General features: G+C 41.3%; 1 protein-coding gene across 2 annotated transcripts in view; it reads right to left on the bottom strand.

Moving 5' to 3' along the window:
• The window catches only part of RUNX1T1 (RUNX1 partner transcriptional co-repressor 1), a 112,443-nt gene extending 104,068 nt beyond the window's left edge, over window positions 1–8,375 (bottom strand). For both annotated transcript variants that reach the window (XM_058823287.1, XM_058823371.1), the window contains exon 1: window positions 7,906–8,375. Coding sequence is in view for 1 of the 2 variants with exons in the window: in XM_058823371.1 (XP_058679354.1) it covers window positions 7,906–7,933 (28 nt within the window). In the remaining variant the exon portion in view is untranslated. The remainder of the gene's footprint in view (window positions 1–7,905) is intronic.
• Window positions 8,376–26,817: the final 18,442 nt, after the last annotated feature.

Genomic DNA, 26,817 nt, shown 5'->3' with positions numbered 1-26,817 from the left:
TTTAAGGTATGACCATTCGTAAGCCGTTCGCTAAAGCATCGTGCATGCACACACCGAGCGTGCAATTCATTTTAATCTGGAAGAGAACTTAAAAAGCATCACCAGAAGTCCATCTGAAACAACAAAAAAGAAAGAGCAAAGAAGCCACTTTTCCTGAAGCCCGGTGTCATCCTCTGCGGGGATTCTGGAAGTTAGGAGCCTTCACTGAAACCACCCCAGGAGTGAGCGGTAGGAGCCCGGGCGTGACAGGCCGGGGCTGTCACATCCCCTCGGCCCCGCTGCCACCCCAGGCCGGGGCTCCTTCAGACACCCAGACACGAAACTCTCTGCTCCTCTGGGCTGTGTTTAAAGTCGTGTCCCCTAGTCACCACCCTCCTTCTGCGGCCACCTCCTCCCTCCCTGCGGCCAGCCCAGGAGGCGAGCCCCTCTCCGCTCCCCTCGGAGCTGCCCGGGGGCGGGGGGAGGCAGCACAACAAAAGGCAGATCCTGTTTCCCCGCCGGCTAATCTCTGCCCGTAAATCCCCCGCCCGCTCCGGGGGGAGATAATAAGTGGTTATATCTTCACTTCTCCCCGCGCCTATCGACTTGTGCAGCGCCGAGGGAGCCGGAGCGGGCCGGGCCGGGCCGGGCGCTATGAAGCGGCGAGGGGTGTCCCCCCCGCCCGCCTCTCCGCCTCTCCCGCCCGCGGGTGGAGATTTTACCTTCCGGCGGCGGGAGGGACGAGGAGGCGCCGGCGCGGCCCGAGCTTTGTGCGCCTCACGCGCCTCGCGGCTTATCTGCGGCGCAGGGACGGAGCATCGCGGCTCCGCGGCCCCGCCGGCGCAGGGGGGGCGGCACGGCGGCGTGCATCGGGGCGATTACGGTATCAGCGCGGCCCAGATGGCGGCCGGAGGATGTGCGAGGCAGCGGGGCCGGGAGCGGGGCTGGAGCCGGCCCGGGGTCCCCGGGGAGGCCGCGCCCGGCACGAGGAGAGGCGCCACCTCCGCGCCGCCCACCGCGGGAGAAGGCGGCGGTGCCCAGGTCTGCGTGTGCCTGCCCTCTGGCCGGCGTCCGGCCCTGGAAGTTGCCCAGCACCTCTCCGGGATAAGGACCCTGCCAGGAGTGGCGCAGCGCTGGCTCCCCAAGGCTCCTCTGCCGGAGGTCGCCGCTACCCCCACCAAGGCGATCGTCCCTGTGACTGCCTCCAGCCCGGCTCTCCTTTCACAGGCCACAGCTACTGCTGCAGCCCGGCTCCCCCCTCACAGACCATGCCTACATCCCGCACGGAGCAGGGCGGCCGCTGGCCCAGCACAGTCACAGAGTGTACCTGCTCCCAGTTTGGCCAAGCCCCTACCTAATCCAGCCTGCTCATTGTCACGGTTGGCATAAGGGCCTGAACACAGCACTGCTGCTACAAAGTGGTGGCATCATTCACCAGGGGATGAGCGATAAGGAGAAGTAGTTCCCTGTACTTTAAACTCAGGTACTGTGAAAACTGAGGGACTGTTTTGTCCGGATTCATCAAAGAGCACAGGGTTAGCGAGAGGCATGGAAAGGGGAGAGAGACAGCAAAGCAGCCTGGCCTGCCTACCATAAGCACAGCCAGCCAGCAGAATAGCCGTGCCAGCACCAGGCACTCTATGTGCTCGGGTTTTAAAATTTCTAAAATGTTTCTCCCTGGGAATCAACACTTATTTGTTAGGAAACGCATCTCCATTGCATGTCGGCCAAGGAGTAACTGCGAAGGAGGGAGGAGGACAATGACAGCACACTGAAGTGAGACTGGCATTGTTCAGTGCAAAACTCCTTCCAAAATCACTCGTCCAAGATAGCAGTTTATTCCACAAGAAAAGGAATAAAGGGAATTTGACACATAATACAAAGTGAAAACCAGAACCTAGATGGGGGAAGGGCATGTATGTGAAAATCATGTCACTGCAATGAATGTCAGATAAAAAAGGGGTCTGTCACAAATCCTCCACTAATCCAATAATATGAAAACCTCTTGGTATCACTGAGACATAGCATAAGAGTTTTTTTTATTATTTTTCATAAACCACTCTATATGCTTAGCCTTGGAAAGACCTATCGCAAAACCAGGACCTTGATTTTTCAGTGAAGGCAAACTGATTTTCACATGTCAAATTTACTATGCATTCCTCAGCCAGTATTTTTACCCTGAAGAAGAGCCACTTCTCCCTCAACTTCCTCCAGTTGTCAGTTGCGTGACAACCATATTTAGAGGTAATGAGATGGGTCATATTACAAAAGTTAGTCAACTTGTTTGAAACCTTAGCTTCTAAACTCAATGGCATGTTCTACGCATTTCTAAAGAAAAGTGACTTATTAATTAATTCAACCTGCAAGGTAATACAGATTTCTTTCTGCATATGTTATTTCAAACTATTACACGCAAATGAGAGACTGCTCTTTTTAGGTATTTCTGTTACAGAGCTTTTCCTTGAAATACATACATATCATGCCATGATTTAGGAACTAATTTAGGATCTGCCAGATTCTCATGTGCAGAGAACTATGTGCATCTTATGTCTATGTTGACCATACTTTTATTGCTCAAATCACAAAATGCTAAAAAAAAAAACGAATCCAGGGTCCTTCCCAATGTAAGCAGTTTGCTATGAAAACACATTTAAAAATAAAACAATGTGCATTAATAAAATAAATACAATCAGAATACAAATGTGTAACAGAAGTGGCATTCCATAAGCACAGCTGTCTCAAAGTCCAAGCTGCAGGCTAGAAATCTTAATTTCAACTGACTCTCTTGTAATAATGGGTTACCTTCCTCTAAAGCGGAAAGTCCATCTGCCCCAGGCAGATAAGTTTTGAAGCATTAAAATAGATAAAAATCTAACATTTTCTTTCTTGCATTGAATATGTGAATTCTGGTGTGCTATAATGTGAGAATTCCAACATATGACTATTATGGCATAATATCTCATAGCTCAGCTTGTCATTACCTCACTTGTAATTCTTATGTTAATTATGTTCATAATTACTATAAACAGATGTGGTAGAAATTCATGTGACCTTTTACTTCAGAATGCATTTCTCACTCTTTCCACTTTTTTTTAATAATGTAGGTTATACCAGAGGAAACTATTTCTGACACACTCCGCATATATGTGTGTACATATTTAACATGAAACCATTTCTGCCTCATATTTCAGGCAAAGGACCACCTACATGCCAGTACATTGACATGAAAGTGATGATAACTGAAAAGTCTACCCTGAAACATACCCCTAAATAACTATGCCTACAGTGAACCTTTTTGATTAAGCCTAGCTAGAGACATCACTGAAGCCTAGGACTTAAATGGAGCAGTGCATTTTTATTCAGGACCTTTGTTAATGCAGCAGTATCCTGCTTTACAACTACAAGTACATAACAGCCATACAGCAATTTATTTTACTCACAGACAAACCATCACCGTCTGTACACAAAACACATTTACAATAAAATCACCATGGATTTCATTAAGAGAAAGGCTACTCGAATTTCATTTCTTTGGACCTAATCTATAATTAGTGTGGACAGACAGGTGCAAACCCTTCTCCTCTACAGATGGCTACTGGAAATGGTGCAAAATAGCTCCTTCTGTTTAAACAACACACAGATAACCTGCTCTGCTCTTATCACTTACAATTACCTCCATTATACTGAACTAATGTTTACTTTAATAAAATGTCCACTGTTGTCTAAACGTTATTTGGAAACTTTCATATCAATGGCAGAAAAAAATGAAGATGGAAGTCAGTGTCTTGCAGATGAAAATTTGGAGGGGAGAAAATAAAAAAAAGCTTTTAAAGAACAGGATAGAACAGACTTTGATTTTATGTCTGCTGTTCATTTTTCTTTTTCCACAAAACCACACAGTCTGCTACTTCCTGATGTATGTGTTCCTCTGCTACCATATATTAAACTAATAAAGTTTATAGTACAAATAGGATAACTGCATTTTAGAAGCAGGTCTTTAAAAAGGAACATCTATATGGGAAATCAAGACCCATGGCCCTAAAAGTTCAGTTTTTAAACCAACTGTTTTAGATCTCTGATGTGAAACATCATGAAGACAATGTAACCTGGAAGCCAATATTTTAAAGATTTACATTCTCATTACTTATACTAAATTCAGTGTCAACTTTTTAAATGTTATAGGTTGTTTTAAAGGCTGTATGAAAAAGTGCAGGCTGCTACTAACTACATGGATCAAGGTTTTTTTATGTAGATTAAAACAATTTCTTTTCACATTTCTTCAGCCAAGCCATGAGAAATGACCCCTTCAGAACACCAAATACATGTTTTATTTCAGCTATTAAGTCTTCTTGATCTCTGCATGACAACTTAAGTTTCTACAGAACAAAGAACAAGACCTTCTCCTCCACCCCTCAATCTAAAAAGTCTGAAGCTCCTGCAATAGCAACATACTGATATCCTTATTCAATTAGCTAAAGATTTAACAGTAATGGACTGTGGCAAGTGGATTTGAAAGTTGAAAATGACAATTGCAAGCCCTTTCTCCCATCACCCCCAATGCAAACACTGCAGATGCCTATTTCACCCAAAGCGTCTGGCAGTGAGGAGTTTGCAGTCTGCACAGTACCTCAGTGAGGCGAGCTTCACATTCAACGCCTGTCGTCTGAAGTTCGTTTCAGAGAAGTGAGAAACAGGATTTGACAGGGAAGAATGTCCTGAACTGACTATCCACTGACCAGCACTGCAGGTGGAGCTATTTTTCTCCCCCATTATTCCAAAAACAATACTGCCAGTATAAAACTCCATGTGCACACAGGCATACATAGTGTTAAGCGTACACAGATGAGAGATACCGTGTGATGTTTTACTGGTCCATTATTTAGTCATGAAACAAGTTAACGTTAAGGTGGTCAAAAATGGTAGAAGGCAGTGTTTTACTTAAAAAGATTTTGGAAACTATTTAAAAGCTCAAAGCCTTTGAAGAAAAACAACTTGTGCAGCAGTTGCCAGGAAGCAGTGACCTAACACTGCTGTCTGCATTCCATTACAAACAGAATGGTTCTTGTCTCCCTGCAGCAAGCTCACGGCTCAAGAACCCAGCCACTCACCCTTCTGCAAGCACAGGACAGAAAGAAGTCCTGCTATCATCTCTTGTACCCCTCGCCTGGCTCCAGCTTGCCAGAGGCATGAATGGATTCAAGACTCTGTTGGATTTTTGGTGGAGTTTGGTGTTTTCTTGCACTGATACAGGATTGAGCTTCTCATGACAGCAAAGGAAAATGACTCATTAATTGAAAATAGTAGCGATTGTACTGGAAGTTCAGGTATGGTGAAACTGACCTTAAGAATGTTATCAATTATCAAACATAGTTATTTTAAGTTCCTAATTGAAAACCTTTACAGCAAATCTGCAGTGAATCTCACACCTAACAAAGCCTTTGCCAACTTCATATTTTCACACACTGTACAGTTATGAATGAGCCATACTCATGTCTTTTCCTATTATCTTCCTATTGAAGAGGGGCCACAGAAACACCTAGTGCTAAAACCAGAATGCATAAACAAGATGGGGTAACTTTTTTACCATTCAGCCGAGCTGAAGGAAATTCCCTGATCATATTGAATTTCCTAAGGAAATCAGCCCAGAATAAACTGAATGAGGTTTTCAGACTTCCCATGGAAAGGTCAAGCATCAGCTTTAACAACCATTAGAAACCAGTTTCAATCCTCTCTGCTATCCAGATTCACTAAGCCGTTAACAGAAAAGCTGAACAGAAAACCTGGACAATAGAATTCAGCTCTAAAAACATCTTTCACATCTTTCCTGAAACTGCAGTTAACAAAGTTGCGTATTTAAACTTTCTATTACATCTGTCAGGATGCAGAAACTGAGATGGAAATGTAAGGCTTCAAGGGTGTAGTTAAATAAATTATACTCACCCTTAGCCCTAACATATTGTGTTTACAAATACAATAATTATGTTCCTAGTTACATGTCAATGGAAGATATTTTCTAAGTCCTTCAAAAAGCATGCAAGCATTACTGTAAGTAGGAAATAAAACAGATTAGTAGAGCAAAAATGGGGAGGGGAAAAAAATCCTGCTTTGGTCAGCAACTCGGACCACCATCAGGGGATAAATCAATTTGCAGCAGCTGTGGACAGCCATTTAAGTCTGGGGCCTGAACAGATTAATTAGGAGAAGCGATGTTAAAAGTTAAAGGGGTCAGCGTTACATTAAGCACAGGAGTACTTGCTGGAGCAAACGCTTGGCTGTACATACCAAGACTCACAAGACATTCTTCCAGTTAGCCAGGGCTACGCCAGTAGCCAAGCGTTTGGCACTTGCTGCTTTCCCAGAGACAGCGGGCAGCTCCTGCGGGCTGATTTAAGAGGCACGTACCCGTTCTTGCCCAGCCCTTGCCGCGCCGTGCTGTGCCCTCACCGCGCTCAGCATTGCCCGCACAGGCGGGCGCGCAGCCGTGCACAGCGCACCTTGGGGCCGCCCTGGCAAGCGAAGGCAGGCGCTTCCCGCCCGCCTGCGATTGCCAGTGGAAAACTTGGGCAGCTCTTTCGGTCAGGCTTGCTGCCGCGGACTCAGCAGATCGCAGCCCGCTCCCGAGCTGTCTGCAGGGCGGGAGCTGCCGGCTCCCGGGCGTCACGGCCAGGCGGCTGCGAGAGACGGATCCTGTCCGTGCCGTGATTTAGGGCACGGCAGAGGCAGGAGGGGGTGGCGGGCAGAGCCTGCTATGGATCGGAAGATGGAGGGCTGCTTCCCCAAAGAAACCCGAGCGGCTCCGAGGCATCTGTTCCCAGAGCGGCGATGCCGGGGAGCCCCGGCTGCGGTCGGGCAGGGCGGTCCCGCCGCGCCCGGCTCCGGCTGCAACCTGGGGGGCAGGAGGGGGAGGCCGCTTCGACTCCCCGTACCCTCCTTCAAACTTATCAGTGAACTGAAGGAAGCAACATTTTAGCTCCTGGTTGGAGCAAGAAAGATTTAAGAGCTGCGTCCGATTAGTTACTTTCGGTTTCTCTCTAATATCTAAGGGAGCAGAGTACAAGAACGACAGCTAGTTCGCTATAAATTAACTCTGAAACGGAGTCACGAGTGATCCTGCTAGGGTGGCAAAATCTTTCCCTGCACTAAACCAAATTTCTCAACTTTGGCACTAACAAAAGGACTCGAACTCCGCAGAAGTCAAAGGCTTGTCTAAATGGCCAGGAATATGTTTTTCATCCTTCCAATCTCCCTTATCAATGGTCTGTTGCAAATGTATGGAATCGAACCCTTCAGCACAGCCAGAGGAGATGACACAGTTACATTGTATGGCAGTTTTAGAAATGCAATCCCTAACGTTATCCTGTCGTTTTAGGGAACAAGCTATTTGCATGGCCGCGGTACAGCTGAAGGAGACGTGCACCGCCTAAAATATTTCTTTCAAAATAGTCCGAAAATATGTTCTCAGTGCTGCACAAATCTATGATTGCAGTGAAACAACAAGCGAAACAAAACAATCCCTTCAGAAATATTACAGCTACTCCAACTCACATTGGCCAGCACTAGAGCCTGGAGAGAGAGGAGGCAGGAAAGAAAAAGGCATGTCCTAAATGCAGACAGAAATCTGACGCTTTGTTATAATATATGCCAGGGAGGGTTATTTTCTGCCGAAACTGGGTTATTTGGTTTCTGAGCTTTTGAGCAGTATCCGGGGTGCTAGTTTGTAAGCCGGGGACAGAGCGTGTAAGGCTGCATGCAGCGCTAACCTGGCCCGGGCAGAGCAGCAGCCCCGGTCCGCCTGGGTTAGTTACAGCCACGGGAGCCCCTCAGAGCCCGGGGAGCCCTGCGGGAGAGGAGAAAGGGAAAGAAAAGGGGCTCGGGCTCCCCCCGCCCCGGCGCGCCCTGCCCAGCCCTGCCCGCGCCCGTACTCACACTGCAGAGGACCGGAGATGCCCACCATTCGCCACGGGCTGCGAGCTGCAAATAAAAGTTCCCGTCCTGCTTGGGGGAGAGACGGCAGCCCAGGCTGCTGGAGGGGCGAGGGGGTGGGAAAGGGGAGAGCAGCGCCGCGCGGCTTCCCTTCCCAGTCCAGATGATCCACGTCCACAAAAGTCAAAACGAGCTGAGGAGAAACTCCAGCTGCTCTTCCCCCCCCCACCACCCTCTCTCGCTCTTTTTTTTTTTTTTTTTTAAAGGAGGATCAGCTCGAGAGAGACTACTGGTTCCACGGGAAAGGACAAGAACCAAAAATAAAGCAAAGTCTCCAAGTCGAGATAGTTAATGCCCAGGTCCTTCTCCTTGCTGCTGCTGCTGCCGCCGCCGCCGCCGCCTCAGACAAACGTGATGTGGAGCGCAGGGAGCGGCCGCTGTCAGTGGCGGGGTCTCTGCCTGTCCCCGAGCAGCCGACGCATAGCTGAGCCCGCGGCGAGCCCGAGCCGAGCCGGGGTGCGGTGCCGAGCGGTGCCGAGCCCGCCCGAGGCTGCGCCGCCGCTCCGCTGCGCCCGGCTCCGCTAGCAGGCAGCGAGCGAGGCAGGCAGCATACTGCCGGCAGCCGGGCCGGCCCCGCTACCCAGGTGCAGGGGGGGAGGGCTTAAAGCAGTGGGAGGTGATAGAGGTAGGAGACATCTGTGTCGTGAAGAGGTTAGTGGGGGTCAAGTATATGTTAACAATAGGCGAGCGTGGTCCCTCTCGGGCAGCCTGCCTACTCTTTCTTTCTTTCGCTCGCTTTTACTGGGTGGACATCTAACTTGCTCCCTAATGATGCCTCCCCGGCTTTAAGAGTCCAGACTGCCCTGCAGTAACCCAAGACAAACACTTTCTCTAGCCATCTGGAGAGCTCCTGGCTGCTCTGCCTGTGTCTCATCACTGTGTGAAGAGACAGCAGTGCTAGAAATCAAGCCACTCTTAGATCTACTCTCTAATCCCCTTCTGTTAGCTGATTTCCAGTCAGACTGTTTGCTTTTGCATTAGATAATAGCCTTAGAGAAAACAATTATCATTTTCTTTTTCACTTTGTTTTTTCCTCTTTCTAAAGTACAGTATCGAGGAAGGCCTCCCTCTCTTATTTTAAAAGAAATTTATATTCTTTCATGGCTTGAAGAACCCAGATGCAATTTCACACTTTCCTGGAAGGGGATTCTGGATTCTTCTGAAAGAAGCGACATGATCACAACTGCAGTGAAAATTAATTACTATCATCTACAATTAATAGAAGCATGCCACCGTTTGACTTCGTGTTTCATTACATAATCATTTCGGTAGGCATCCATATATTTTCCGATTCATCAGTTATTCCCTTCTACGTGTTGCAGAGAATATTATTGTCAGTCATGCAATCTACAGCAAACTGGTATCTCTGGTATCATGTTGTCACTATATAAAGAAGGCGTCTCCACAAAAAAAAAAAAAAAAAAAAAGAAAAAAACTTACATTTGCTTCAGAGTAAAAAAGTGCATGTTTTTTTTCAGATTACAGATAATGGATTGGAACTGTCAGAAATGCTGGAACATTTAGCTTCATTTTTTCCAATGTCAGATGTTAAGTAAAAGAGTGAGCATGGAATAGAACTTCTAATCAAGCTGCCTTCTTTATTCCTGTACATATACGTACACACACGCACGCACACACACATACACTATAGGCCTGATCTTGCAAATTTACAAATACTTAATTTTAAACACATAAATAGACCTATTGAATGCAAAGTAGCATTCTGTGTGTTTATTATAAAGGCATACACGTTTCCAAAAGGAGGGAAGAAGCATTTTTATGTATATTTAGCTGCATATTTATAACAGTATTGCCTCTCTTGCTGGCTTTGAAATTTTGGTTGATTTTGAAAATATGTTTTAAATGTATTTTATTATCTGGACAAAGGTACCTTTTCTGCAAACATTTCAAGATATAGAGCTTTAATGAACTGGTCAGTATCTTGTAATACATGGTCAAATTTACATTGGAATAAATTCAGCTTTACAGATCATAAATCAGGACATGTTTTGGTCTACTGTGATTTCAATTTACAAAGATGGTGAGCAGCCACAAGTCTGGCATTGATTTCTAATTTAAAAACTATCTGTTTTACAGAGGTCTATTTCAAAGCCAAAATTATGGGAGAACCTTTTTTAAAGTACCTTCAGATATTTAAAAATAATCTAAAGATAGCAAATTTTACAAGCCTTCTTTTGTCTTCAGCAGATTAGAAACTTCAGTTTGAAAATCTTTGTGGCATGATACTTTCATTCCAATTGTTCTATGTGTAAGGTAAAAAAAAAAGAGGTTTGCCAGTGGTCTCAGATCATGTTTGATGAAGTGTCACAGACTGAACACTGACTCCTAATTCTCAGTTTACAGCTTTAAAAAAAACCCTACAATGTTTAGTGTGTACATTCACTCCTGAAGATCAATCAACTTTCTAGGCATTACTGTTCAAATTAGTGGACAAGCATCAGCTTAGATTTGGAAAGTCTGGAAAATCTAGTCTGAACTGTTAGCAATTTAATATCCATGAAGTTTATAGACTTCTGGGGTCTCATTTCCTAATGAGAAAAATACAGAAATCACCTATTAAACTCCCAGCCCTAGCTCATCTTATATGACATTTCCCACTGTTTCCAGTAAGGACAAAACCTTCTCAGATAATGGAGTGTAGTCGAGAGCGTTAAATGCCAACTACTTTATGGCGACTATATTTTTCTTAGACATGCTGGGAGAATTGACATGATTTCTAAATAACAAAAGATTGTAACCATTGAGTCTTATCATTATATTGCAAAGCTGATGATTGAAGCCTGGCTTATTGCAAACTTCTCTTATCCACACCTTTTTCTTTTCTCTATTTATTTCCCAGAGAAAGTAGACGTGGGTTTTGTGTGAAAAAGGAAAAATAAACACATTTTTCAGAAGATGAATTCATGTTTCAGGAAGGAAAAAAAAAATGCAGCCTCACAGTAGACCTCACAAAAACTTGGTAACTTTACACCCTGCAGATTTTTTCTGCAGACTGTAGATGCCATGTCTGATTTGACATATGAAGGATTTACACTGTGTATCACTGTGTGACATTGTGTGAGAGAAAGGCTGGTTAAAGTATAGTTGCACATGGAAGTCAGAAATATCCTGCTAGGCTGTCCAAATCTGACTATATTTTGATTGTACAGAGCCCGATCAAATGTTCAGAGCTGAAACATGGCTCAGTCTTTACTGTGAATAATTATACTATGGGCAGTCATCTGCACTGAAATTCTTGGAAGAGAACTTAAATATCAACTCACCTCATTGCTGTTTAAAAATAGAGACAAGTATGTCCCTCTTAATTGTCACTGCCTTGCAGCTCAGAGTGTTACATATTGTCACATGTTCCCATCCAGAGCTCATGCTCCTCAAACACTTTCCCAGTCAAACTGCAGACTTTAGGTCCATCCTTTGTTTGTTCAGGGATGTTTCTCTATAAACGTGTCTTCCACTTCCAAAAAGCTTGCTTTTACAATCCATGAAGTGCACAAGGATCTCGCTGTTTGCTTCTGCTGAAGCTGGATTAGGCCTTGGCATCCGGATCAGGGCTGTAGGTAGCTACCACAGCATTCACTGGAGAAGCTCTCATTTGGATGGAGTGATGCAGTAAATATTCATGTAAAACTAAACAGTCAGATAGAATGCTAAGCTGGATCATTGGCAGCTTTAACTCACAAACCTTTGCCTTAACCATATCTTTCCAATTTTCCCTCTAATTTGCAAGTATATTTTACATATTTGCGTGGGCTACACTTCATTTTCCCCTCGGTCTGTTTGCACACATTTTGTAGGTTGTGCACTGCAGAGGATTGCAGCGGGATGGAGTCTGCTGCAGGATTACACCAATGGTGTGTAGACTTTCTTCAGAAAATCATTTTCAGTTTATTTGGGAGTGTAGGCTAAATCCTGCTTTGACCCCTGCAGAGAAAAGGAGCGAAGACATAAAGAAGTGCTGTGTTGCAGAAATGCTGCCCCCTCTCCGGGGCTTGGCAAGGGCTGGGACAGGTGAGCCACAAGTTGCTGGGTGCGCTTTGCAGCTCCACGTGTGTGGAAAACGCACTCCAGGACTAGCACTTGATAACGTGAGCAGAAAATATGCATGAGCAGGATAGATCCCCACCCTTTAGTATGCAAAGCATGTCCACTAGGTGATGTACATGCTGCAAGAGCTGACATATTACCTGCCTTTCTTTCTGTGCACACTATTGTTTACCCTTTGGTAGCGAGGAAAATGTATTCTTTCCAAATTAAAAAAAAAAAAAAAAAAGACAGGCTATCTGCTTTCAGGAGGTTATAAACTCCATTGATATACATTTTGACATCTTTTCCTTCTCTAATGGGATAGATTTTAGCTCTGTTTCATGTATATTTATTCAGGATATTCCTTAATTAAATTGTATGCTAAGGATACTTTTGGGGTTCTTGTTTGCCTTTTGGCATCGTCAGGAGTCCTAAAACTGCTTTAATTTTGCAGCATTCTGAAGCACTTTGCTAAATAATATATGCACAGTGACAGAAAAAGGGGAGCTGGGTTATTTTGGAAAGATCACATAAACAAAAATAATATATTGGCAGTCATTTGTGGGAATGCCAGCTTTGTCACTCATTTTCAGTGAAATATGGCTTCCTATTAAAACCCAGATCTTTTCAAGAAAAAAATTCTGCTGGTTAAATAAAGCACACCAAGCAAAAAGAGAGAAAAAATTATTTGAAAAGTTTCTGTTTTGCAGAAGCAAACAGCTTATCTTGTCTGAATCCATTGTCTCTCCTTTGGTTATGCAAATAAATAGGTATTGAATATTCATCAAATTAATATTTAAATGTATTTTAAAATATAAAATATTTATCTTTAGTGCTGAAATATTTTTGTCTGTGCTGAAACTGAGAGAATAGATAGTGCTGAAATACTACAGACTTAGCATTTCTTCTATAACAAACACCAAAATGGAAATAACAAATTTGTTTTTCATCAAAGTCGAAGTGCAGGAAACATTTTGCTGTTGGGGTTCCTGGAAGCAATAAGTGCTGTATTAACTGCCACGCAGCACACACACACACACACACACTTGCACACAGGATCCCTCGCCTAACAAGGGGAAACCGTTGCCCTAACACACACACATACAGTTCCTTAACTTCCCACCTGCCGGGCAGCCACCTGCAATAAACAAGAGTGATCTAATATCAGACAGTAATAAAATCAGCAGCCATGAAGCTGTTTACCTAAACACCACTAGAAGTCCCTTGAAAGTTGAGCTGCTGGCTGAGGGAGAGGTGGAGAGGAGACCTCGTTTAGGACAACCTCTGAAGGCCAGCACGATCCCTTTTTAAATATACCTACAGTTTAACTAGAGACAGCGACCATCTGTAATGTACATAATGGTGCACAGCTACTATGAGGTAATGGATCCAAGGTGCATGATCTGTTCCAGGTTTCCTTTTGTGTATACATAGTCCCTCAGTGCTCCATCTCCTAAACAGTACAGTGACATTTTGTATATGGAAGGCTAACAACATAACTCTCTTATCTTTTTCACTGACATGTTGACAGTACATTATTCCACTTACATACATACTTAAATTGGGAATAAAACTGCATTTCCCTGCCAGCTGTAACTAACCAATATACCAATTGTGCTCCTGTATTGAAAATCTGTCTCGTTCAGATTTCATAAAGAGAGGTGAAGTCCTCTCTTGGTATATCAGATCTCCATGTCTCCAGCAGTAAATAAAAACAAACTGGTCTAAGCTGGGAACTCTATTAATATCATGACCTCAGTATGATGTAACTGAAACCGCATTTTCCACATCCCCCTAACCACTGTTTATATTTGCATCAAACTAAGTTAAACAAAGGTAGGATTTAAAACTACTGTCTTGAATAAAGAAAGTAAAATTCTCCTCTTGAAGATGACTTTTATTGTAGTGATTGCTTTAAAATCCATGTGTCTCCATAACCTGAGATACTCCTCACAGAAGTCCAGAAATACTCTACAAGCCACCTAGATATGTTGGTATTCTAGTTCCCTTTATATTGTATTTTGTCTGAACTCATATGTTTTAACTGTTCATATGTGAATCAAAAGCTTGCTCAAAAATGGTTCTTCCATGGCTGTGTTAGAATTCACAAGACAACAATTAAAAAATCAAGTACTAAGGAGGATGTAGTTCACCACTTAAGCTGAAAAATACATCTGAACATAAAGTAGATATCTTATTTTTAAAAGAAAGCCTAACAATCAAGTACCATAGTGAACGAAGATGGCATTTCAATGTTTCAAACTGCTGTGAAAAAAAACTCAGCTAGATAATTGAGTCTGATATTACTGCATTTGTTGGACTCTATTTAAAGCCTGGTTTATTTTTAGAAAGAAACTGACGAAATCTGGTTGTCTCAGGAATTGTTATTTGCAGATCAATAGCAACTTAAAATGTCTCATATGCACATCATTACAGGGAAGATGCTTTGATACATCAGTCACTTATTATTTTTCCTTTCAGACAAACTGGAAAAGTAGAAGTAATGAAAAAATTATGTCTTACAGAAGAGAGAAGATTTTTTTCTGGTTTCACTGGCAAAAGCCTTCTTTTTGAAAACTTTTAAAGATGCAAGTCAAGAGGACATAGGAAGTAAATAAACCATAACACAGAAATATCCAGAAAGAACAAAGCACAGTATGAGTCACGCTATTTATAGAAAAAAGAGGAAATAAACATAACACTTTTAACACTACACAGTGCAATGTGCAAAATTACATTTTAAAGGGAAAGTAGCAATGAGAATGTCTAAGAAAATCCACAACTTGTATAGTTAAAGAGCTAAATTCAGCCAGCTTAAGTTGAATTCTGGTGTATGCTCCATCAGTTTGCTGGAACTTTTCTTGAAATTAGGTGCTGCTGCATGTGTCAAAACCTCATGTGACGTGCCATAATAATTTATGGCCCGTCTGCAGAAACAACCTGATTCTGTCTCACTGAAATAACTGACATGTTTGGCCACTGATTTCTTAGGAAAGGAGTTGAACTAGAACACTCACAAACCTTATTACTAAAAATGCTGTTCTTTTCAAGTAATGGGTTTTTTTAGCTCATTTTTTTTTTTTCTTACATAATTACTTTCCTTTTAAGCATGGGCAAAAAAATAAAAATAAGTGTATTGTATTTGATAGTTGTGTCCTATATAACAGAAACCAGGTAAGTCAAATTTAGAAGGCATCTTGAAAATTTTCAAAACTAGAAACTGTCTGCAATACATAAACAATTTAAATATTGAAAGGAGTATTTTCCCTGATTTGACTTGTGTTTTTTTCTCTGCCAGCAGTGACACAGGTTATAAACTGTGTCTCTAAATCATCCAAGAAACCCAAGAAACTGTGACTTCAGAGCTGCCTTCACGACCTACAAGATGTGGTGCTGAAAAGGTCCAGCTTACAGCAGCCCCAGCCACTTTCCAAGCATCTGGACAAAAAATAAGCCTTTTGAGAGGTGTCATGTCAGAAATAAGCATTTCTGATTAAATATCTTCATTTCTGATATCACTGTGGTGTCTGTGAGTTTGGGGAAGGGTTTGGCTCACTGTGAGAAGGTGAATAAGTATTTCCTTCATCTCACAGTGAGTAATTATTCAAACTTTACTTAATAAAAGCCAATTTCTCTTTGTAACATTTTTTGCCAGGAAGCTTTCTAGTTTTGTTTGTTTCTCTTCTCGTGTAGTTTTGAGGAAGCAGTGTACATCTCCCCAAGCCCCTCCTTTACTTTCTCAATCCATAAACAATCTTCTAGTGAAGTTTGCTACATGACAGCAAATTGCAGTTCCTGATGAATTGTAGGCTTCAGTGATTTCAACATGAAGCCAGTTTCTTTCTTTCCTATGACTTCTCTGAAATTGATTCCTTCAGATTTCCCATTTCAAAGCTAGAGATTTCTGTTTATTCAATTTAGCATTCTTCAACAAAATTATTTCCTTAGTGGTATGACTGTCCCTTGATCAGGATTTCAGGGGTCAGTAACATACAGTGAAAAAAACAGGAAGTCTAAAATACTTGCCCATTCAGATATATCAGAACAAGGTTTCCTAATGAGCTTGCATAAACTTTGGGATTTGTTCCAATCATTAAAGAAGAAATTTTGAGGATTCCTAGAGTTAACATCTGTTCATCTGAAGACCTTTAAGCAGAGCCATATAAAATGGCAGGTTTTCATCAGGTTGGTTGTTGTGTGTTGGGGGTTATTCCACATCACAAAAGCTATTGAATTAGGCCTCACAGGCTTTTTATATCTCACAGACTATCTAGCTCACACACACACACACACACACACACACATACACACACATACACATATATCACACATGCATATATAAATATATATATGTGTGTATGATATATATGATCATATATATGTATATAAACTTTTCAGTGTTTTACTTCTGTGTGGAATGAGTGAGAAGCAGGATAGCCACATATCTTAAAATCAAAAAAACTGAAAGAAAAAAAAAAAACAAAAACCCTCAAGCAACCAACCAGACATTTTTCTACTTCAGATACTGCTTTCGCTATTCTTTCCTAAAGTCTTCCTAAATGTTGCATATGAGATTTCTCTGATTTTTTTTTTTCCATAGGTATCATGAAACTTCTGATTTTATCCCCAAGGTTTTGGAACTAGTTACTTAGAACTCTTGTGTCTATATACTGCTCTTCAACTGAGTAAATATCAGGGTCGTTCATGTTTCTTTTGTAATAACTTCACTTCTAAAGGGCAAACAACAATTCTTAGAAAAAAGATACAGGAAACCTGAAGAGTTGTTAATTATGATCAAGTTGTCTTAGACTTTGTCTGTCTCTGCCTGCTGAAGCCATGGATGGTCACTGATAAATGCCTGAGCTAGCAGGGTTAAATCCCTGAAACCTGTGCAGCAATAGTGCAAAACCCATGTGTGGTTAGTTTCACCCATCTGGTTTCTGCAGTGATGCCAGTGCATCAAAAGGACACCAACTTACACTTTGGCTTTGGTGGCCACTTCTACTGACAAGAGTGATCGCCATAAGATTCCAGATGAGCTCAATGTGAACAGATTTTACAGCAGGGGAATTTGTCTGTATTTCAAATGTGTGAATGATCTCTACAGTCTAAAGAGCGCCCTAATAATAAAGTGGGAACCACGGAGCTGTCATTAGACATTTTCAAGACCAAGAACATGCTATATCATTCTTTTTGTGCCCATATGGTTGCCCAATATTCTCTCTCTATTGGATTGTGCTTGGTTTTGGCATCTGAAAGCTATAAGCTATCTGGAACAATAAGCTACAGGTTTCCAATCATGTCCATGTAATTGGAGTAGCACCACACCAAGACCATAGCTGCTGGCATCTGCTGAAACAGCTGTAGACTGAGAAATATCATAAAATGCCAGAACTGGGAATGTAGTCAATAGAGCCTTTAAACTCTCAAAAGCACACTCCTGTTCTTTATCCTGTTTATTTTCAGTGTCTGTTCTAAGCCGTTAATAAAAAAGATTGGCCTTTTAAATGAGAGTTTAAGTATGAATTTGCTTCAAATTTTATCATGTTGAAGAACCACATCAGTTCTGATATATTTTTATATGGTGGCATTTCAAATATAGTCTTTTTTTTTTTTTTTTCTACCTCCATTTTCCTTCATGTCTGTCACATATCCTGACTGCCATAGCCTGAATTTCCTGCTGGTTTAGTCCAGCAGCTTACATGACCTTCACAACTTGTGTTTACTTTAATGTTGCAATGTTTCTCAAGCTCCTGATAACTATTACTATAAATATATACTCCCTTTAGGGCTCATAGGAAGTCTTTTGGAATAATTCTGATATATCTGTGCTGCAAGTCATGATCAAAGCTGTGTTTCTGAATTATGTCACTGTTTCAGCACTGTCATGATGAAGTAGACCTTGTCAGAGTTTCTACCTGCATCTTGTAAGATTTTTGGCATATGGTTGCTTGTGAATCAGATGTTCCTGCTGACAGGAAAAGAGTAATAAATGACATTTTAGGTCTACTTGTGTGGAATTTTCACCACAATTGATGTCAAAAAAGAAAGAGTTCAGGTTTGAGCTCTAATCTGTAGCTTACCCTAAAACTATTTCTTTTAAAATGTGGAAAATACAACTTTACACAATACTTGGCATGAGAAAAACATACACCACTTCAATTGGGTTAAACAACTTTCTCCTGAATTTGACAAATTTCACCAAAGTGAAATTTTCTCCTCTGTTCACTGTGCAAAACCTCTTTGAAAGATTTACCTATAGTGGCATTATTAGACATCATCATCAGAAAAGGATCTTTGCCAGGATAACTGCAGCAGGTGTTGATTCAGTATGTGGTATGTCTCCATCCAACGAGGCTTTTGACAACTACTGTGGGGGTCTTCAGTTTAGTCTTAGATATTTAGACTCATATAGAAAGAAAAATCAAACAAAAAAGCTAAGAGAGATTATTTCTTTTTCATTGTTCTTAATGAAGACATAAGGAATACTTTCCAGGTTGCTTCCACATTTCTCCTGGGCTAAGCTGTAAATAATTTCAAATTGCTCATATCCCAGACCTGTCTCACCTTTCTGCTGCTTAAAGCCAAAGAGTCCGACTGAAACTCTCAAGACCAGCCTGATCCCTCGTCACCAAAGCAAAGTGGAAACTACAGTCACTGTCCTCAGGGAAGTCAGGGCAAGGAAACCAAAACTGGGCTTGGCTTCTTTATATTTCATCTGCTTATCTGTCCTCAGTTATTTCATACTGGTGACTGAGTTTTCTAATCCACAGTAAAGGTAAAGATAACTTAAAATAAGAAGGCACCTGAGAGCATTCAATCCTTCTGCACATTTGCATGTGAGAGCTGTCATCTTCCTTCATCTGTGTGGATACACTGTCACCTTGGGCTCTCTGGTTTATCTATGTGCTGGTTCTTCCCATATCCTTGATGAGGAGTGATCAAGCCAGCCTTCCTTCCTTCCTTCCTTCCTTCCTTCCTTCCTTCCTTCCTTCCTTCCTTCCTTCCGACACTTCCTTCCTTCCTTCCTTCCGACACTTCCTTCCGACACTTCCTTCCTTCCTTCCGACACTTCCTTCCTTCCTTCCTTCCTTCCTTCCGCCACTACCTTCCGCCACTTCCTTCCGACACTTCCTTCCGACACTTCCTTCCGACGCTTCCTTCCTTCCTTCCTTCCTTCCTTCCTTCCTTCCTTCCTTCCTTCCTTCCGACACTTCCGACACTTCCAACACTTCCGACACTTCCGCCACTTCCTTCCTTCCTTCCTTCCTTCCTTCCTTCCTTCCTTCCTTCCTTCCTTCCTTCCTTCCTTCCTTCCGCCACTTCCGCCACTTCCGCCACTTCCACCACTTCCACCACTTCCTTCCGCCACTTCCTTCCGCCACTTCCTTCCGCCACTTCCTTCCTTCTGCCACTTCCCTCCTTCCTTCCATCCCTCTCTTTCTCTCACAGATGCTTTCATTTTTCATGTTATTCTTGCTGTGCCACTTATCCTACATTTTTTTAAATTTACCTTGGCTTTTAACTGTAAGATTTCTGTGAGTCGTATTTGTCAGTTCTTTACAATTCTACATATCAGGCACTCTCTGATGTGTTCATTCTTGTTGGTATCAAAGCTGCAAGACTCTCTATATTCATTTTGAATCTATTTAAAGACTTAAATCACATCAGAGTGTGCTTATCAGACATGTTAAGGGCAACATCTTAGCATTACCTTCCTTTAAAAAGACAAATGATTTATAAATAATTTCCGCTTGACTTCACATTGGATAAATTGATGTGCTAACATGTACATCACCACTCTTCGTGTTCAAGTGTACTTCATCACTCCTTGCACTAAGTTTTCTGTATTATTAATTTCACACATGCCATTTGATTACATTCATGTCTGTAAATCCAAAGAGCACTGTATTTTGTTAAATAATTAATTTCTGATATGACATCATAAAACAGCACAAAAAGGAGAGAGTGCCACTCTGTTCCACAGGTGTAACTTCTAGATGCCAGTGGCTATGATGGGAACAAAGTTCAGTGTGCCATGATGGTATTTCTTTAAAAATCTATCATGTGGTTTACATTTCTTCCTATAATCATATTCATACTTCTGGCCTTGTGAATTAGGAAATGAAATTTGCTTCATTGTATTTGCAAGTGCTTCTCCATATTACCAAGCACTTATATTTCCCATGAGAATCAGTGTAACAGAAAATGAAAGATTTGGGAAAAGAGAAAAAGTATCTCTTGTCAGTCATCAAAATCATAGTTTTATTTTAAGCAGAAATATGAAATCAGTTTATTTGCCAACATATTGATTAGAGACTGTACTTGATTCTCAGTGTCGGGGTCATAGCGATTTCAGAACAAACCTATGTCCCAAAAACCTTAATTTCCTATATCAGCCAGGAATTCTCAGGAGTGACCCCACTGCTCTCATAGAAATGTTCTTCCAAAGCACACTCTGGTGTGAATCCACTCAGAGCAGGTGGGGCTTTTCAGCTCTGCAGTCCACAGTCAGATGGGATGAACCCAATGCCATTGCTGCCTCTGCTCTTTGGAGGATCCTGATCCTTGATAGGATTTACACCTTCATAGAGGCTCAAAAAGACCATCATTGCCGCCTTTGCTCTTCCCTGGTGAGACTCTTGGCTTTGTGGGCCCTCACTCCAGAAATTTTCATAAGGCCAAAATGGTGCCCTCAGTTCATCCAACAGTAATCTTGGTTCCCTGCTGAGGGCCAAACTTCAGTCCCCCAGCAAAGCCAACTTGTCATAGCCAGACCTACACCACCCATGGCACTCACCATGCAGCAGCGCCTGCAGTCACACAGAAATAGGATGCTGATAGCAACATAGGATCAGTTGTGCATGTTGAAATATGACCCAATTATTAAAAAAAAATATTCATAGAAAGCAACAGTAAATGCATGTACAAAATTACAAGGAACAATGTCCACAGTGGGTCTTCTGGTTCTTCCCAGTAGAGGGAGTTGGGAGTTCCCTTCATTTCCCTTCATAGTTTCCTCTACTCGTGTTGTGTAAGTATGGAACTTAAAATTACAACAAGAGAGAAGAAAAGCTCTGTTGCCTCTTTTATTTCTGTACATATTTACTTCCTACACAGGGTGGGTCATTCTTCCAGACTAACTCAATGTTTTTCTTGGAAAACTGGTTTCACTATTTGGATATCATTATGCAACACCATAGGATGGTTATCTGTAGCAAAAATACCACAAATCATTTCAAAGGTTTCTCACACTATCAAATATACTATTTTTGAGTCGCGTGCTTTTTTCAACCACTCAGCAGAATTGGCAAGAATAATTTCTTTAAAAAGGAATCAAGAATAGATCTGGATTTATGGCAACTGTAGTCCTTGGTAAGAAAGAAAATGAGGGGAAATTATTCACATGCTTTCAGGTGAGAACGAAGTGTTTATGAAGGCACCATGTCATAAAGTGCATGATCACGGTATTTAACACTACAAATATTTTCTCAGATTCTCTAGTGATTATCATAGTTCTCTGCTCTTACCTAGTGATTTTCACCAGTGTTCTTCATATTAGATAGAAAGATCCAAGTGAGAAAACAGCAGCACAGTGTGAACAAGAGCACAGCACCCAGAAGGTGACCGGCATGGGATCAGCCTTGGAGCAGAGCAGCGCTCTCAGCCCCGGGCAGCATAGCTGGCCTCCACCCCATCCCCACCCAACAAATGCAGTCTAATGATAGCTCCCAAGGAAGATTCACGGAGGAGGAATCCAATTCTTCTCAGTGACTGAGTTTAACAGTCACAAGCTACCAGCTCTTCTTCCCAATGAAAGAAGATCTCAGCAATGTTGCATACCTTCTGTAACCCCCACGAAATCAAAACCTGCTCTGCACATGTGAGCAAGTTCATCACTGTAAGGAAAGGGCATCAACACAGACCATAAACCCAAAGGGATCACTGGCTGATAGGTAAAAGCACATTTTCTTTCAGATTGATCCTGTCCTACTGTAAAATTATCAACATTGGGAAACCTCTCCAAACCTCTTCATGAGCTTAGGAGCTGCAGCATCACAGAAATTAAAATAGTCTCATGCACCAGGCAGAAATGGTTTCTTTCCAGGGTATTAATCAGTCAGCCTTAAAGAATTTTTAAATGAACCTCTTATTAATTTGGGTTGTGGTAAATTTTAGAGTAATGCTAATTGCTTGATATTAAAAGCCAGGAAAAGTACAGTGGTCCACATTGCTAGGTTTGGGGTTTTTTCCCCCGAGAAAAAATACTATGACATCTTCTACTTTTATCAACTTCCTTTTGAAGTTTTTATTAACCTGGAACACAAAGGTGCATCGTAAAGTGCTCCATAGCTGTTAGTATAAAAGCATGTTGAATGTGGTCTGACACAAATACTGAAGCTTGTTACCATTAGAAGCCCCAGCTCCTTTGGCCCATAAAGGGAAACAGCAATATTCCTTAAAAGGGTGTTATCCCAACCTGTACTAGGCTCCATTATATACATAAAACATGGCAGCACAGACTCCTACTACTTTTTTGATTTTCCGCTTGGTATTTTATTCTCAGCAGCACTACACAAGCACAGAAGGGTAGTCTGGTCCTGACATGCAAAGTGGTAAGTACCTTTCTACTTTCCCAGATTAGCTTCTCCTGCTGCATTTGATGAGATTTGTCTCGGACTACTGATGGCCTGCCTTTAATTTCTCCTGCTTAATATTTTTTGGCCTGTTAAACAGTTAGTATAGTACAAAGACAAGCACCAAAAAAAGTTTGCCAAACCACATTCCATACAAGTCCTACACGTTGCTCTGGTCAGGGTCTGGCAGGCTCAGAAAACAGGCAGAGCTTAGCAATAAGGGATTTTTTGGCTGCTTCAGCACATGCCTGCTCTGATAGTGGTGTGATAGTGCTTTTCTCTTCTGACATTCTCCAAGCAAGTCCAAGCCAGTCTAACCTTGCCAGTCAGTGCATAACCTGACACCTACTTTTGTGGCACCAAATTTTGTATCAATTTCAATTTGGGTTTCTCTGGCTTTTTCCTCTTGACTGCCACTGGTTTCTTGATAATGCATCTCTTTCCTTGATGTGTTTTCTTCCCTGCAGTTTCATTTCATGGCACTGTTTTGAAACAGATGCTCTGGCTACTTGCACAGTCAGTCCTGCCAGCTTCATGATTCTTCCTTGCTGTTTTTGACTGTAACCCTCAATTTACTAAGGCCTAATTGTAAGAGATAATGGGGAAAAAGACCAAGTAGGCAAAACATAAAATATAATTTAAGACTTTCAAGCTTGCATTTTCTGCAGTATATTTGATTTTTCAGTAATAAGAATTTCTGGTTCCATGCTTTTTATTCTGGATGTAATGAAAACATGTTCTTTATGTATCTTAGTTGAAACAAAATGAGCTCTCTAGTAAGACAGAACCTCTGGGAAGGGAATTGAAAAATAATCTTTTGATCCTCATCTTCCTCTTGCTGAAGTGTTTTATTTATTTCAGTAGGATCATCGTGTTTGTTTAAAGATACATAAAGTAGTTTTAAAGGTATATAAACCTGTATTCAAAAAAAAAAACCAAAACAGCTTGCTTGCTTTATGTATAAAATTTATACATAATATTAATATTGCTTCAATGAGGACTCTATAGTTAGGATCTCTGACCACCCAGATCTTAATGAGGTATCACAGTATGTCGTGAGTATCTGATTTCAGGCTTCTAGTTTTGACATATCAATGTCAAATAATGTTAATTTTTAATTCACATGAAAATTTTCCATAAATACCACAGAAAAACAAGAAGTTATCTATGGCAATTTAATATTTGAAAGTCCTTGGATTTCAGTATTTGTTACTAAGGTTTATTTACTGTAAGATGCCAGGGCATTTGGATGTGAAATGAGATATGGTATCCTAGAAGTATAGCGGATTAACAAACTTTTAGCAAAAGCTCTCCACTTCATATTTTTCCTTCTGTGATTTCCCTCTGTCTTTTAAGGAGAAGAAATTAGCTCTCTACACAACCTTTCAGCCAGTGACTCCCAGGAAAACAGCATGTTATGCCAGAGAACATCTTTACTCAACAGTTTGCATGGACTATTGGAATTTATGGTCCTTAATGTTAAAAGACTGTTCATTGAGTACAAGACAATTTTTTGGTCATAAGGCCACTCAGTGGTCATAAGGCCATTTCAAATTGAGCCGAAGCGTGCTTCTGTCAATTTAATATAGAGAACATGTACTTAACCTTGATGATTAGATATACCATTACCAAAAGTCACAAATGAAGTGATAAACCACATATTAATTACCCTGGAATTAGCTTTCATGACAATATGTGTGTTAATACAGCAAAGGTGGGAAAACTAGAGGGAGACAGACTTATTTTTTAAGTGGGAATTCCAAAGCTTGAGATAGGAAGAAGGCATGAATTGGTTCTATTGGTATTAAGCTATTGAAGTCCAAGTCAGAATATTGCTGGGAATGTTTGTTAAGACAAAATGGTTGATGTGGTGAAATGAAACCCAAGCACCCAAGTTCACATATTATTCAAAAATTCCTACACAAATACAAATTCTTAAAATTATGCTGTCTGATACGAAAAGTCCTGTGAAATAAGAAAATACATATATATTTGTGAAATATCATTTTTAACCCTCAGTATGTCAAACTCCTGTAGGTTTCATTAAGGTGGGTCCATTTTTCAGCAAGTCTAGAGAGATTTAAGACTGCAAGAGTTTCATGCTATAAGGTTATGTATGTTCTAATAATTCAAGTAAGATGGATAGTTAAGATAGGTTGGATGGTTTTGACCTCAAACTAAAAATGTTGTTCTTCTTTTCACTGAGCTTTGGATTTCATTCACAGCTGAAACTCATGGCAAAACTCCAGGATCCTACTTTGTGTTTTCTTGACCTTGGGCCTGTTGTGTTAATACGTCATGAGACAGAGCAGGTTAACCTCTCAGAGTCTTACATAATTTCATAATGGTAGCCAAATTATGATGAAGAGCATTACCACCCACCCATCTCAAAGTGAGATTAGAGAAGCCCTTTTTGGTGGCCAATGGAGGACAAAGCTGTATGCATGAGTAACAAATGAAAATTTTACACAAAGTCTTGGTGAATATAACCAATTGCAATGTTTTGCTTAACTTTACTGTAAAACACATATTCCTGTGAGAGGAAAAAAGCTTCTTCGGGGGGCAGACTACGGAATCGGCAGCAGTGCCTGAGCTACCCCCAAACATCATTGCCCTGCATCTCAGGTGGATTGGTTGATGGTAGGGCTACAAGCCAGACCGAAAAACTGCAAGCGAGCCTGGACAGTGCTGAATGCTTTACTATGAACAGGTTGGAGTTTGTCACATTTTTCATGCCATTGTGAGTCATTGCAATTTTAAAATGGACTATATTTTACTGTGAAATCTTAAACAATAGAAGATGTAAGGTTCAGTTATGTGCTTTCAGATTTGAGTTGTAAATGGCCTTTTATAACCACAGACACTATTTTGATAGAGTCTGTAAAACGTACATACAATATGAAATGTGAAGAGAGGAAAACATAATGCCACACAATTGTAGTCTGCACTCTTCCTGAAATTTCAGCTTTTCACAGAACACCCACCATCAAACATCTAAAGATTTCTTTGGAGTCTCACAAAGGGTTAAGGCAGCTTGTTTGGCATTAGATATTTGTATAATGAGCTTTTACTGAAGTAATTAAAATTTGTTTATAATTAATACAGATGAATTGGTTTCTGCACAATAATAGTTAGGAGATTAACAAAGGCCACATTTTGGCAACAGGACTACATTCTTTTCCAAGTGCTGTGGGACTTTATCCAATGAATGTCTGTCCAATCCGGCTGATTCTTCAGAGATGCCATATGGCACTGCTATGCATTACAATTTTTTTTCTAAAAGGCAGCCATATGACATAACTGATCTTCAAAACGTTGTCAGAAGGCATTACCTAGGTAGGCTGCGAGCTGCTTTCCAAAAACTTAGCAAGCACAGGGGCTATTAATTATGAGCAAAAGAAATGTGCACACACACGCTGGAAAGTTGGCATCCTTTCCTCTCTAGTCACAGCTGAGCATCTCTTAAACTGCTCAAGCTAAGAAAGTGAAGATGGATTTATCTTTTTTTAACTTTGAACATCTTCTTCTAAAATTTTAATGCAGCAATTTCACAATCAACTTATCTCAGAAGTGTCAGCACATCTGACCCTCAATGCCCATGAACATCTTATTTTACTGGCAGCATGTGTTCTTATACTAACTCCACTGCTTTCACTAGCACATTTTCTTAGATCAAAAAATTGTTGCCTTTCCACACCCTCTCAAATCAAGATGATACACACTGTCCTTGAAGTCAGTCATATGATATAGATATAGATATTGATATAGATAGATGTAGATTCACCTGTTACTTGTTACATCATTTGCCTTTCTGGAAAAGGGACTAAAGGTTGCCATGTCTTTCATAGTGTTGTATGGATGACACCTAAAGACTTTGATTTTGGTCCTTCTTTCAACATGTGAACTGAAGTATCACCCTGGATGGTTCATGTTCTTTTCTATTCTCTTTATTATCCCACTAGACATAGCCATGCTCATTCTCCTCTGCAAAAGTTCTCAAGCACTTCAGTTCACACTGCTCACTCTCCTAAAACCTACCCTGTGGACCTTTGTGTTGATTCTCCAGTCAGAAAATTTCTACAAACCTGGGAACATACTATGGGTTGGTCTCCAGTGTGACCCTATTGTGACCCCTCTTCTTGTCTGCTTTCCTATGTAGACAAGATTTTTGCCC

This window comes from Ammospiza caudacuta, chromosome 1, assembly GCF_027887145.1.
Source record: "Ammospiza caudacuta isolate bAmmCau1 chromosome 1, bAmmCau1.pri, whole genome shotgun sequence".
NCBI classification, from domain to species: Eukaryota; Metazoa; Chordata; class Aves; order Passeriformes; family Passerellidae; genus Ammospiza; species Ammospiza caudacuta.
This window is presented reverse-complemented; position numbering and strand designations above follow the sequence as displayed.